A 15,408-nucleotide genomic window follows, 5' to 3' on the forward strand; every position below is an offset into this window, starting at 1 on the left:
GGCTGGACATGACCCAGCAATGTGTGCTCACAGCCCAGAGAGCCAGCTGTGTCCTGGGCTGCATACAAAGCAGCATGGCCAGCAGAGCAAGGGAGGGGATCCTACCCATCTCTTCCTCTCTCATGGAACCCCACCAGCAGTGCTGCATTCAGCTCTGGGGTCCCCAACTTAGGACAGACATGGACCTGTTGAAGCAAGTGCAAAGGAGGCCACCAAATTGATTAAAGGGATGGAAAACCTCTCCTATGAGGAAAGACTGAGCAAACTGTGTTTTTTCAGCCTGGGAAAGAAAAGGCTTTGGGGTGACCAAACCATGGTTTTCCAGTACCTAAAGGGAGCCTACAAGAAAAATGGAGAGTGTTTTTTTACAAGAGCAGGCAGTAACAGGACAAGGGATCCTTTAAAAGGGGGAGTAGGTTTAGAATAGCTATAAAAAAAAGATTTTTCACTGCAAGTGGGGTAAGGCATTAGAACAGGCTGCCCAGACAAGTTGTGGGTGCCTCATCCCTGGAATTTTTCAAGACCAGGTTGGATGGAGCTCTGAGCAACCTGGTCTAGTGCAGCATGGGGGTTGGAACTACATGATCTTTAAGGTCCATTCCAACCCAGTCCATTCTATGATTCTATGAAAGATAAGTAAGTAACAGGTAGGAAAGCACCCATGTTGCAAGAAAATTGCCAAGGTTCTACTGCGGCTGTAAGGTAGTATCCTAGGAATGGTACAGGGACACAGATTTATCCATCAAGAACAGCAGATAAACTTGGCTGATGGAGAAATTTCATTTTGGATTGCTCTGGCTTTATTCCAGCTCCATCTAAACTGGATCTCATCATGTATTTAAAAGGAAAAGTGGTTTCCTTGATCCCAAGAGTATCTAAGCAAATGCTTTTAACATGCCTTGCCAATAAATGTAACTGCAACAAAACCCCTTTACTGTGATTCACTTGGAATAAATATGTATAGTTCCTGGATAAAAAAAGTAATTGCATGCAGAGAGGGAGTTAATACTTCTGTTCTGAATTCCTCCTTACAAACAGTCTCATTTTCATTCTATCTGCACTGCGTACCTCCTTGTGTCCTTCCTGTAAGGTCTCTGTAGTTGATTCAAACGTGGCTGATGTGTATCTGAAGCTTAAATTCATTGACATTCTCTGTTGCAATTAGAATGAATGCTTTAGAACTGCAATAGAGTGAACTCTGTGGTTCCAGCAAGTGCATTTTCACATGATTCTTTGGAAAAGCTGGCTACTGATGTGCACAAGCTTGTTTGATAAATCAAAAAAGTTCAGTCTTGAGGAACAGGCAGAGGTGAAACATTTACCTTAATTCCTTCAATCCTGAAGCCCAGGTTGGCACTGGAGCTGATGGTTTCTCTCCACTGCATGTACCGGGGTTTGGTGACAGCATGCTGGGCGTTCTCTTCTGCCGTGGGAGCAAGAGGATCCACTTCAATCATTTTCTTGTACATGTCCTTACGCAGCTTTGGTTTCTCTCGGGCCTTAGTCAGCTCTTCCTCCAGGTATGTTCTGCAAACATCACATCCCAACACATCCTTAAGGACTTCCTCAACATTTCTTTTTACAGCTCACAAACTGGCCTCAAGAAACAACAACCAGGAAAATAAGCCTTATCATTGCCCCAGTTCTGCATACGGGGAAACCAAAGTACACAGAGCAATGACTGGCATATTTAGTGTACACAGTACACAGGCATATTTAGTGAAACAGTCCCAGGAATCAGGAATTCTAATTCACTTGTTCTAACTATATCTTTACTTGCTGTTACAAGTTATGATTATTTCCTGGTTACAGAATAGGAGGAAGCTGAATTCCCACTGTGCCATAAAATAGAACTGCATTTTCAAAGGACAGGTAGGAGAGATCACTTATAATGAAATTTAAAACAAAATAGGGCTATTGAAGACTTACTGCATTCTCTCTCCTCAAAAAACTTTAAAACAGTCATGAGTAATTTTTTTAGGCCTCAGTTTAAGTTTTACTTAATGCATGTCAGTGAAAGACAGCATCACTCTTCATATAGAAAAAACTAGAGTAAAGCAGATTATCAGAGTAGTTCCAAACCAGAAGAGGTAACTAAGAACAGGGAGGTGAAGAGACACAAAACTCCCACATTTTGCTCTTATCACTCAATCTGCTAATCTGGTAGCCATTAGAAAGGCACTATCCATGTTTTCTACATTCCACTGGATTCCTAAAGCTTGCACTTTGTCAAGCGCCTGAAGTTTACTTTCTTCATCACAGCGTAACAAACCAGGATGGCATTTAGGAGATGATGTCACTCACTGCTAGAATGTCACCTATTTTCAACAAAATGTGTATGTATTGTTGCAAATCCGTCTCCTATTTCTTCTGAATGTACCAGTTCAGAAGAACTGCTACATCTAAGTAATTTAAAATTTTGCATCTATTTGAAAAGGCATATCTGCACTCCTGTAAGTAGAGTAACTAATTTATGACAATAACTCTTGAGCATCTGAGCTGACATCCCAGTTGAAAGATTACTGACAGCTCATACTTCTCTGTACTGTTACCTTACTCCAGGATCTCAACAAATCTCTATCTCTTTGTTATGCTCTTATGCTACAAAAATATGAGAGCATATTTTTGATGCTTTCATCTTAATCACAGACAATGAATGGAAAAGAAAGTGAGAACCTGGAGAACAAAGAGATGGCAACACCTCAAGATGTCAGAGTAGGGAAAAACACAGGTCAGTCCTGAGCAAACGGTCGACTCTTTAAAGAAAAGATCAATACCAGCAAAGACTCATTCAAGCATTGGAAATGGGCTTTCACACTGGTATTCCATCATTTGCATTGGGAGATGGAAATTTTACTTTGTGAGGCTTTCTGAATCACTGCATACACAAAGATTCAATGAACTGGCAGTGAATAAATCATGTCATTTTTTTCCCATATATTATCAGGCCATCGCAGAGAAACTTTGTCTTAAATCCCCCCTGAACATTTCTTGATGTGGATAGTTTTTGAGGATATACATCAGCTAGTTTCCAGAATCCATGTACAAACTGGCAATAATGGGACATATTGTCCTCAAGTTGTCCAAGGTGACTGTGAACATGACCACATCTCCCCCTGGGAAAGTACATTCTCTTTCATTCACCCCACCTGATCCCCATCTTGCAGTCCATCACACTTGGCCCTTCAAAATCAGTGAGCAAGTCATCCAGCTGGATGTAGCTCTCGCCATCTCTCTCCACCACACCATGGAAGCAAGGGACACAGGAGCGTAATGGATCCTTCATCAATCTCTCAAAACACTCCTTTTCATTCTCTGAGAAGCGTTTCAGAATCTTCCCACTATCAGCTGCCTTGAAATTCCCTGAAAAAGAAAATCAAACACTTGCTGACAAGATTGACAAGCAAAAAAAAAAAAAACCCTTCCCCCACCATTCCAGTTTCATCTATCTCAGTCTCATAGCAGCAGTTAAAAGATTTCCCCTGAAGAGAAGAGATAAGATGCTTTCCATAAAAAATAAAACACACAGGACGAACAATTGTTAGCAGTGAAAGTCCATTTGGATACATTCCCATGTCAGAATTTATGGCTTTAAGGAGTGCAGTTCCTTCAGGCCTTTGGGCTGTTTGGATTTTTTTCTGTGCTAATCTTTGCTAGGTTATTAAACAGTACTATACTTGCTAAAATGCACAGGAAGAAGCCACGAGCCAGAATTCATCATTAATCCTCTGACAGGCTATTTTAAAGCTGCATAACACTGCTAGCACTGGCTTTGTCCTTAATCCTCACACAGGGTACATACACCTGCTGAGCGTGTCCAGACAGAGGCAGCGCATCAATCAGTGATACTTAAAGAGCCAGAACCAGGCAGAAGCCAAGCACTGCCCTTTCCACACACACACACACACACACACACACACACACACACTCTGTGACTACACCTGTGCCTGCCTGCAGGTATTTCCTCTCCTCTGGAAACCTGCTTATCTGCTAATGCCCTGCAGGTACAGCCTGGAGGGCGAAGTGCTTTTTACAGCCCTGTGTCTGAATACTCTCCAGGACAAATGACATCTGCAGAGGCCACAATTAGCAGTAATCAGCCTCCACCTGTCCGGAGTTTCCAAATGCTCTCCTATCCTTGCAACCTGCCAACAGTGTCTGAGGAAAGTGCACCTTTCATTCAGAGGCACCCTTTAATTGAGATAAAATCAAGTGAGCACCAAAGTAAGAGCCTCACTAACCCTGGGGATAACACTCAACCTTTACCACAGCGGGATCCTTCAGCCATTGCAAACTGGTTCTTCTCTGACAAATCCCAGAACAGGCACTGCCTTGGCAAATGGACAAGGCTGGTAACAGCTCAGGTTCTAGTTCAGAAAAAAACTGTCATATCAGAGAAGAACAGCTGCAGAAAGGATGGAGTAAACCCAACCACAGAACACTGCTAAAAGGAAACTGGAACAGTATCTCTCCTAATCAGCTTCTATTAAACTCTTAACTCTCCTCTTCCACCCTACTATGTGAGTCTCCAGAAGGGTGATGATTACATGACCAGTGCCTCACTCCACACAGATGAAGCCAACTCCACACTTCTGTGACAAAAACTGCATTAAGACTGGGTCATCTTGGCCCTTTGTGTGATACAAATCAGACAAGAACAACACTGTGCAAAATACAGTTACTCAATTTCTAGGGCTCAGTAAATTTCTCAGCACAGCTTTGAAGTGCACCATATTAGGGCATCAGCATACACAGAGGTGGTTCACGTACTGCATTACAGCACGATGCAGCGTGGGTGCCTGCCCACATGTGTACTAATAAACCCCCACCAGCACTGCACAGGAATTATATGAAGCACGAGAGACACAAACCCATTGACTTCTCTTTGTTGTTTTTTTGCCTTACAAATGAAACTAAGCCTCCATCAGGAGGACACCTACCAATTTTTACCAACACAAAACTAGAACCAACCAACTGAGCTGCTTCTTGCACTCGTACAGTGAACAATGACAGACTCACAATGCAAAAACATGGTCAACAAGGCAATTTTCCCATTTGTTTTCCACCCAAGGACCTACATTCAGATGAGGGGTTTGGAGTGGTGTTAGAAACACTGTCCTTTCCAGGGCTGAAGCACATACAGGCATGGACAGGAATCCTTCCACCTAGAAAACTAACTACTGGCTACTCAGCCAGGAAAAATGATCCCATACTGCAACCAACAGCACCAGACAGATTAGGGCTTTAGCTCTCCAACCTCTTGTTTCCCTCTAAGAAGTATTTTACACATATCACCTTGCAAGCCTGGCCCTTCTCCAGAGTCTGACCATTGCTTCCCTGCTGATCTCCTTATTCAGGTATATCACTCCCACTTCCCTATCCACACCACAAATGAAATATGTTTTAGGTCACAGATTTGTGTGATATTGCCTGCTTCCTTTTTACCCGAAGGAAGGAAGTAAACAGAGAAAGACTGTTCTCCATGCCGCAGTCATCCTCACTCCAGAGACAAACACACTGAAGATACCCCTCTCACCTGTATGCCCAGCCAGCTGCACCCATGAGTAGCGTTTCTTGAAGGGGCTGATGACTGGTAAGTTAACCATGGTTTTAATTGTATGCCATGCTTTTTTCTGGAAAAGAAAAGAAATCTTAAGTTGGGCAAAAGCTGAAATCCTGACACGCCACAAATGCATTACATAGCTTCATGCACATTGAATTGTTCCTCACTAATGTGTAAGTGCTCCAAGGTGGAACCACAAAACAAACACTATCATCATTGTTGGAAAAATATGCACACAAACCCAAGAATGGACAAATAAAGATAACGTCCTGCCATGCACAAGAAAGCTGCCTATAAGGAGGGGGAAAAAAAAAGTCATAGTGCACGTCACAGGTCTGTTCTTAGCCACACCTTGCCCTCCGTGTGTGAGTCACAGAGTATGCGGACAGCAGATGCTGAACGAACACACACATGCACACATACGCACGTTTAAGTTTCCATGAGACATGCACATAAGCTGCTTGTTACTGTCAGCAACACTTCCTTTCCCAGAGAACTTCGGCCTCACCTCATGATTAGCAGCTTTCCCCAAGTCAGCAGGTAAATCCTACTGGGACACCTGCACAGAAAGTGCATCTCCAGCTGGACACGGAGCTCACCCAGGTCCCTCAGCACCCACTGACAGTGCTGTAGAATCTACTCCAGGTCATGAATTTTCCTGCTCCCTCCCCTCTTTCCCAATCCTGTTACTTTTTAACAAAGCTGGGCATTGCTCTGGCAACATTTGGCTGCAGCTGTCTGGGTACCGCTGCAGGCAGACAGGGAAACAGAACAGCTGCTCACAAAGAGCAGCTGAGTGCTCTGTCACAAAGGCAGGAAAAAAAAAAAAGTAGAAAGTGAAAAAGTCTCATGCTCTGGAACTGAAACCCAGATGGGAGAGAACTACAGCCCACCAGCATTCATGTTACAGTTGGAAGGATCCCAAAGTGCTTTACAAACAAGGAGAGCAGGCTCAGTTCTTCTATCACTAGAACAGAACACCCTGCTGGAGAAGAAAAATGGAGCTGCATTATACTTATGGCATGACAGTTTAGTGCTGAGGAGGTTTTGTTGAGATCAGGTGTAGGTGGGGATTTGGCAGCACTTACAGAAGTGTCTATCAATGGCTCAATTGGAAATCACCAAAATCAATGTGAGGTATTAATGACACTGAAAACAAGTTTAGGTGCTTGCTCATCAACTGGAAAATACACATTCAAAACAACTGTCTTCTCTAGCATGGATATTGATCTGGAGATTTAGATGCTTAGGATAAATAATTTTTCTTGTCTTCTACACTCTAAGTGTAAAACAGAAAATGTGAAATTGCAGGAAATGATACACAGGCAAAATGTTGCTCTCCAGATCACTCTCTGATCTAGCCATGCTTCCCCAAACTTATTAACTTACACAACATTTCTTATAAGGTACCCTCCAGCAACACTGGTCACCATGTGAGGGCAAAAACCTGCAGTTATCTTAGAATATATCAAGAACATATATGAACCACAGACACAAGTGATTTTTTTAAGGATTTGTCTTCACAAGAAAGTTTTAAGTAATGCTTCAAATTAAACTGACATAACAACATAATTGCCATATGAGCATACTTACACTGAAATGAGATTGCTTCTATCTATTAAACTATGGGTTTTAATGGAGTTTAAGCTGAAATTAATCCACTCTTAGTCAGATATGTGCCCCATGCAGCAATGATACTTTTGAAAACATACTGTGCCAGTGAGAGGAAGCGTCCAGAGAAAATCCTGGATGTTTGAGAATTATGAAGACTCAGTTGCACTTATTAAAACTCCACAGACATTACTAGCTCTAGCTAAATTCCAATTGCATAAATAACTTCTGCAGGTTCATATGCTATATTATTTGGATTTAATATTTGTTAAAATTTGCCTTAAGCTGCTCCAAACTGCAGCCTTGCAGTGTTGAACAGTGACTTGTGTCTATTGCAGACCCAGCTGCTGTTCTGTGAGGATGAGCAAGACTCTTGAACACCACCTAAATATGTCCATAGCCTCCTTCTGGAGGAAAGTGCAATGTAAATACTGCTTTTCAAGTAGCAAAGAAATTATTTTTGTCTAGTTTATTTGTGAGATTTCACTGATAGCAGAAGCTCTTCAGGCTACTGTGCTGTTTCTACTTCAGAAGGACAGAATCCCAAGTTATTTAAACAACAGTTGAAAAAACTATTATTATGAATTAAAATGACCTCTTTGAATGTAGCCCCTGCCAAAGATTTAGTTTTTTAAGATTCCATACCAGTTTTCAGGGCAACACTGGTTTTTCCCCGTCCCTTAATCAGAAATCAACATTGCTCCATAACTGCCTTAAAGACCCCCCACACATCATAAAGTTCCACTCCTAACAAACTGCATCCTGTCTCCCAGTGACTTGTCATGCTGCTGCACGCACCAGTAACGAGAGGCACAGATTCTCAACGAATGCACATCAACTGTCAATGCAACATCACACTCCAGTGGCTCTCCTGCCTCCTCCCTCCCACCAAATGCTAAGAAGCTGAAGCTTTTATTTGTACTGTGGGCGTGAAGGAGAGACAATGGGCCAAATTCAGCCCCAGCTCAAATGGACTTTGGCTGCTTAGGTTATGGCTGCCTCGGATAAGGATGTTTAAGCTACTCATCCAGTAAACAGACACTGACAATTTTTATTTACCATTTTAAATTTTAAATAATCTCTTCACAAACCTCTCCTCCCCCTCAAGATAAGGAAAGCAGAAGGCTCAAGCTAGGAGGGAAAGGACTCCCTTCAGACCTGTCCTGTGGGGAGTGTTGCCATCAGCAGGGGTTCAGCAGTTTCACTTTCCTCTACCTCAATTTCTAGTCTCCCAGCTCACTCAACCCAGGGTACAAATTGCCAGGATGCAAGCAGGACTGCATGCTGGTAGAGCAGTGGTGTGAGTGGGAAGATGAAAACTTTGTGTGCTTGCTGTAGGAGGAATCATTCTCACTTCTATTTCTAAAGCAAGCTCTCTTCTTCTTTGTTAGCAATGGCATTATGTGCTTTTCAAATCACTGCTTTATGCTGCAATGGCAAAGAGGGCTTCTACCACTGCCCATCTGTATTTGCAGCCTTATCTCCCTCTGCTCCTGTTTCTTCTGCTAGTCTTCCTTGATTTTTTTCCTCTGCCTGGGTTTCTCTAAGACCTCACTTCTTCTAGATTCCCAGGAGAAACTCAGGTATCTCTGCATTCAGGATTTTCTGAATTGACATCACTGGTGCTGTTTTATATGCCTCAACATGCTCAAGAGTTTTCCAACAGTAAGAAGAAAGGCATTCCAAAAGAGTCAAGAAGCAAACCCGAAAAATATTAACATTCTTAGACTCAGCACATAAGTTACTCGATGTGAACTTTAACTGACACATGATATAAACACCCCTGAGCAACACACAAAAGGTGTGGGGCACTAAGGAGGGAAAAGCAAGTTTTCTGCCAATGGGGCAGACCATGTGACAGTCTGTGCCATGGCATGTGTGCCCCTGGCAGCAAATGGACAAAATTTCAGGGAAGAGAAGGGGAGAAGCAATTAATGCAATGCAGCCACAGTGCATGCAAAGGAACTGTGGTTTGGTATCTGATCTGCTACCTGGATTACTCTCTTGACTCGCTTTCCTAAATTTGAAGCACAGCTCTGAAGAGAAGCACACATCCATGCAGCAGATGGGGAGACCTGCTCAGTGCATATGCAGACAAGATGCTGGCTGGGTGAGGTATTCCCCACCTGTTCTACCCTGGATAAAGGCAGCTGCTGCCATCCTGTCTATCCTTTAAGGGAGAGCAAAGGGCAGCAGTAACCAAGCACCACTGGTTTGTGTGAGCCCACATTTCTCCAGGCCTTTTCTCATGATAAGCATGCAACTTCACACACAACCAGTGTGCAGACACACAGCCATGATGAGCCTGCACAAATACACCAGAGGATGTATGCCTTGCCTGATGAAAATCCACTGAACTCTCTGGGAGGTATTTCATCCATTTGAAGGAGTTTGGCCTCAGACCCCACTGTCCCCAAGAATAAATCTCCAGGAACTGCCAGGCTTTCCTGAAACCCTTCCATCACTGCAGGACAAGAGCTGTAACATCCTAACAAGCAAGCTCACTGAAGAGATTAGTGCAAACTCCCTGAATTGGATGGGGCTTTTTTAGTTGCTACTGTTGTTTTACAGGCAGTACAGAACAACTAGCATGTCTCTGAGCATATGCTGAATTCCTCAGGAACAGGAGAACCACTCTAATTCCTAAAGACAACAGTGCATAGAGACCTGAACACTCCTCTGATGTTCTATGGAAAAATAAATAAAATCTCTCACTTATTTAAGGGTAAAAATAAAACAATAATATCTCAGTTCTGTGAATATCTGAAACACATGTAACTACCCTCAAGCAAGAAATAACAAACAGGTAACATACATAAGAATTTGTTTCACTTAGGAATTTCAGCAATGACAATACTTAAAAACATCAGTCACATCTAAATTAGGAAGCGTTGGGGGAATAAGAAAAACCTTTTTTCAGAAAAATGAAGTAATTTAGCTTTCATAATTCTGGCATATTACTTGAAACTATAATGAGTTGAAGAACAAAAGAACACTAAAATTCAATATAAATCAACAGGGTCTCTTAAAATATCCATGATTCCATCAGCAGCAGAGTGGAGGTGTAGTTTCTTGCCTGAGCTGGTAAATCATCATGGAAATTCTGTTAGGCAAGTGTAAACAATGACCACTGAATCATTTCACTGGGTAAATTTCAGCCATTTCTTTACCCAAGATCCTGTTGTCTTTTTTTGTCTTTGTTTTTGTGCATAATACAAAGCCTACATAAGAAAGCTATTATGACAGCAAGAAACAAAAGGATAATGAGAAATTTTTTTAGTAATCATTTTTTTCCTAGAAGGCTTTAAGAAAGAGTACTTAATCGTCAGTCATCATTACCTACTGTTCTCCTAAAGTCTTTACATCATTTAGGCTAAATTCTGCCACTCTGGGACATGGGGGCTGAAATCTAATCTGTTATGCTGGTTGCCACTGCCTACTCAGTGTCTCACTAACTCCTAGAAGGAACAAAGTTCCTCCACAGGGACTTGTAAGGAGTACAGAAAACTATAATTATCAAAAAGTTACTATGTGCATTTCAGAACAATCCTGTAAGAGCCATGTGCCCAAAATGCAGGAGCACTGAGCAACCCCTTGCCAAGGGATCTTGGCCAACACAGTGAGCAGCGGGCACATGAGAAGGTGATGAGCGTTGGCCTCCTTTGGGGCACAGTAACAACAGCAACAGTGTCTGGAAACGTAAAAAGTGTCTGGGAACTTGTCAGACCAGTCAATGGCTGGAACTGCCTTCTATGAGGCCCAAAAATAATACCAAGAATTACTAAACTGGGTATCAGTTATGACTTATCCAGGCACAGAATTAGTCATTCTCCAGTGGCTCACCTTTCTGCTGGGTAGGCTTTTTTGCCCCTCTTCTCTTCCTTCCTGGTCACACATTAGCACCCTTATTACTCTGAGTGACACAGCAAATCCTCAGGAGGTCCACAATATTACACACGATATTACTCACACAGGTGGCTTAAGTATCAGCGTGAGCAGCTGGTCACTCTCTGTTCATAACTGTTTCTTTTAAACTCTGTATCTTCTACAGTTTTATTATTGTTTCACAGAATGGGTCAGGTTGGAAGGGAGCACAGCGGCTCATCTGGTCCAACCTCTCTGCCCAAGCAGGGCCATTCTAGAGTAGGTGGCACAGGATTGCATCCAGATGGTTCTGGAGTATCTCCAGTGAAGGAGACTTCACAACCTTGCTGGGCAACCTGTTCCAGTGCTTGGCCACCTGCAGAAGTTCTGCCTCCTATTCAGGTGGAACTTCCTGTGCTTCAGTTTCTGCTCACTGTCTCTTGTCCTGTTGCTTGGCACCACCTAGCAGAGTCTGGCTCCATCCTCTGACACCCTCCCTTCAGACACTGATAGACATTGATGAGGTCCCTTCTCATTTTTCTCTTTTTGAGGCTGAGCAGGCCCAGCTTCCTCAGCCTTTCCTCATAAGAGTTGCTACAGTCTCCTAATCCTCTTCAAAGCCCTTCTCTGGACCTGCTCCAGGAGCTCCATGTCCCCCTTGTACTGAGGAGCACAGATGCAGCCTCACAAGGGCTACGTAGAAGGGTCAAATCTCTTCCCTAGACCTGCTGGCAATGCTCTTCTTAATGCATTCCAGGATACCATTGGCCTTCTTGGCCTCCAGTTTTACTTTTTATTTACACTTTTTTTACTTTTATATACATTTACTTAAAATGTTTTATAAAACCTCTGAGTTAATTTTATTTACAAAACCATTTACTGCTTTATTTACCATAGTTTATTAAAACTGAAATCAGTTTGAAGGCTAATTTGTTTCCCTAATTATTTATGCCATTTTATTAAATTATTTAAATAATTTAGAAAATTAAAATATGTTTGTTCTCTGCTTTCACTACTACTGTTTGCCACTTTATTTGAATTGGCTTTCACTTGACATATTGGACCTACACAGGTAAGGAACTTAAATGTAGGTCTAAAGCTATTAACCATATTATTTTAATGGACTAAACCTAGCTGAAACAAAACTTTCTTTTCATCTGTTTCTACACAGTCAATACCTGCCACTACTATAAAAAGCTTTCATGAGAAATAATTTTGAGCAAATCACAACCAAGAAAATTGGTGGCCTAATTTAATTACTGAGTAATTAGATCTTTCTCTGTTTGAATGTAGTCAATAACAACAGTACTATAATTACAATCTACTAAAAAAAACCCAACACATAACACTTAAGCAAAATATCTAAAGTATCTACTGCTTTGTAAAATCACAATACCCTACCAAGACAAGTTGTTATCAGCACAGTTTCCCCAAACCAAAGACTGTTCCATAGGTGCAGCTTCCCAGCAGCCAGCTTCAATGGTTATTAGGGATTTCATTTTCTCAAGGAGTATAGCTCTGGGACAGTTCACCATATGGTTTCACCTCATGGAGAGAACTGAGGATCTGAGTGATGTCATATAAGGAAAAAAAAAATTAAAAATATAGTGATAGTTGCTGAGCAACACAGTATCTTTCTGGTTACAGTCACAAAATCTGCCTATCAAGGGATTCTGGTTTTGAGTTCTTTCAGTTTGAGGCTTAGTGTAGTTGTCTTTGCAGATATGAAACAGGCAGGCAGTCATCTTGGTCAGATCTAGGTCCTGAACCAGCTGACATTTTTATGCCAAATATAAGCAAAACATAGTTATCCTCAGTGTTTCTTCTAGTAATATATGCATACACATTCATGCATGCTTTTAAACACCTAAAGCAGATTGTAAAAGACTTTGATTGCAGATGATCAAAATTCCATTACTTTTTTTTATAATTATCCAGACTGTAACAAGTCCTAGGCTTGAGATCATCTGGTATTTGAAGAAACTTAGAACACCTTACAAGACACAGAGCAAGTGAGGCATACATGACATTTTTACTGTATTTGTTGGGAGAAATATAACTGAAATATCCACAAAGGCTCTGTGTAGGGAAGTAAGGTGCAAGATTTTCCCACAGCTAAAACAAAAATGCCCCAAACAACGACAGCAAATCCCTGAATTTATCATAGAAGGCACTTTATACTTTCAGCAGCCAGTTTCTGTGCTCTTGCCCCCTACTAAAGGTTCCTGGAATCCTCAAGCTCAGGAGATTCTTGCTGCCAAGTCTACTACCCACTTGGCTGAATCAGACATGAATCACAAATCGAGACAAAGATCTCAATGGGTGGGAGGTGAAAGAGCAAGTTAAGTAGGAGAATGCTCCCCAAACGTATGTGAGTGAACCCTCACACAAACCTTTATCACTGAGCTCCTGAGTGCAACACTTAATTCAGCTCCCAAGGTAGGGCAAGGCTTCTACAGCAACTCAGCCCCATTATTACCACATTTCACCTTCTCTTGGTCCTGGGCAGGAAACAGGTTCCTGAAGCACCAAGCACTGATCCACAGAGCAGTCAGTGTGTCTGACTAGACAAAAAACTGTTTGGGGCCAGAATGCTGCATTATGATAACTGCATTATGATCCTGGTCCAGAGTCCGGAGCTGCAAGCATGGGCTTTGGACAGTCTGTGCCCTGACAGGTAACAGCATCATTCTTCACACTGAGATCTATGCCAATCAATGCCAACTGATCATCTGGCCAAATCACAGCAAATGGCCTCCTGCCAGGGAAGCGGTGTCGCTTCAAATGCTGTCAGCTGTTGCTCAAGGAATACAGTGTAACCACATCCCTGGTCAAGGATATCCCTGAGTCCTCTCCCCCTAAGGGATGCCTTGGCAGCCATGACCATCCCTGCATCTAAGTTCCCAAGGGAACTTAACACTCCCTGCTTTGTCACACAGTTGATCTTCCCGTGATGTAGGAGTGCCAGCTGGAGCTGTAAGACTGATAATCGACAGCAAGGGAGAACATGCACTCCTAAAGAGCAGCAGTTTGCATGCTACACAAGCAGCCTCCTGATCAGCACCTCTCATCAGACTGCCAGGCAAACTGTGAACACACCTTCAACTCTCCCTCCCTCTCTTTCACCCTCCAGCCTCCAACCTTAGAGAAGAAACAGTGCTTAGACTGTTCTTAGCCTTGATGCTTCTGGCTTTGCACTCAGCCACGGGTGAGGGCCACAGCTGCTCAACCAGCATTTGGCAGGTGGATCCTCTGACTGCAGGGTTTCCATTTCCTGTTTGTGCTGCACTCAGGATGGGCTGGGCTAAATCTTCGGAGTCATGAGAAACATTTAATGCAATAAGCAGAAACAACACTGCAAGTCAGAAGCCTCAGGTTCCTGTGTTTTCTCCCCTGTGGTGCCTCACCATGCAGTGAGATGCACACATAATTTGGTTTTGCCACTCTTTAGGATACATGGTAAGCCTGCTGGATGTTCATTATGTCTGGAATAAAGGAAAAAGTGAAGGTAAGAGAAATGGATGGTCAGTATCAGACTCAATTACTAGGAGCAGAGAATCTCATGTCCCACTCCATAGCTGGATTCTATTTGTACACTCCAGGATAAGTTCCCCTCTAAATCAGAGGAAAAATAACTACAAAGAAGCAAAAGCCTTGTTTGTCCTCCTGCAAAGAGCACCAAGAGCCACAATCTGCTGACTATTCTGCAGGGATCTATGTTGGCATTTTGTTTCTGGTTATTACCAGTTGAAATTTCTGCAACCTCTACATTATTCCCGGGCCAAAAGACAAAATAATAAAGTTAAATGGCTTCAAAGGTGCGTTGTCACAAGGTTTCCTTCATTTATCTCACAGATATGTTGTAAACACTGATACTGTTGACTGAAAGATAGATTTTAATTCAACAAGAATAAATGTTTTCTGTTCTAAGGGATACTAAACTGTCTGCCTTCCATAGCAGGTATTAAATATACACTCACACACTTGTGGTCTGCTCTGAAAGACACTGGGTTTCTAACAGGATGGAGCTCTGCCACCTGTCCCTACCAAGCACAGGAAAGCTGAATCCGCGACATTCTGCTCCTACCAGGTTTCTGCCAAAACATCAGTCTTGCTGGAAACTGAAATGTTACTATCCAAGAAGTAAATGGAAAGTTCCTCACTATAGAAAAGTTGACTCAGAGCCCAAACATTCAAGATTTATTCAGGCTGTCCATCACCCAGAACAGATATGTGATAAATCAAACATCACTTTAACAGATGGTGTGGCATAAGGAAAGAAATCTTTCTTAACCTCCAAAACAACTGCAGTTTAAATATTCAGAAACAGTCTAGCAAATTGACAGTTCTCTGCCTGTCTTTCACATCTC

The 15,408-nt window shown here is 42.4% G+C and overlaps 1 protein-coding gene across 2 annotated transcripts in view; it reads right to left on the reverse strand.

Annotated features, from left to right (window-relative positions):
• The window catches only part of ITPKA (inositol-trisphosphate 3-kinase A), a 39,578-nt gene that overhangs the window by 9,913 nt on the left and 14,257 nt on the right, over positions 1-15,408 (reverse strand). For both annotated transcript variants that reach the window (XM_071427349.1, XM_071427348.1), the window contains 3 exons: positions 5,537-5,633; positions 3,150-3,363; positions 1,323-1,527 (listed from right to left, as the gene is read on the reverse strand). In XM_071427349.1, the coding sequence (XP_071283450.1) occupies positions 1,323-1,527; positions 3,150-3,363; positions 5,537-5,633 (516 nt within the window). The remainder of the gene's footprint in view (positions 1-1,322; positions 1,528-3,149; positions 3,364-5,536; positions 5,634-15,408) is intronic.

This window comes from Agelaius tricolor, unplaced genomic scaffold (genome assembly GCF_023055355.1).
Source record: "Agelaius tricolor isolate 1412-34295 unplaced genomic scaffold, bAgeTri1.0.p SCAF_5, whole genome shotgun sequence".
NCBI lineage: Eukaryota > Metazoa > Chordata > Aves > Passeriformes > Icteridae > Agelaius > Agelaius tricolor.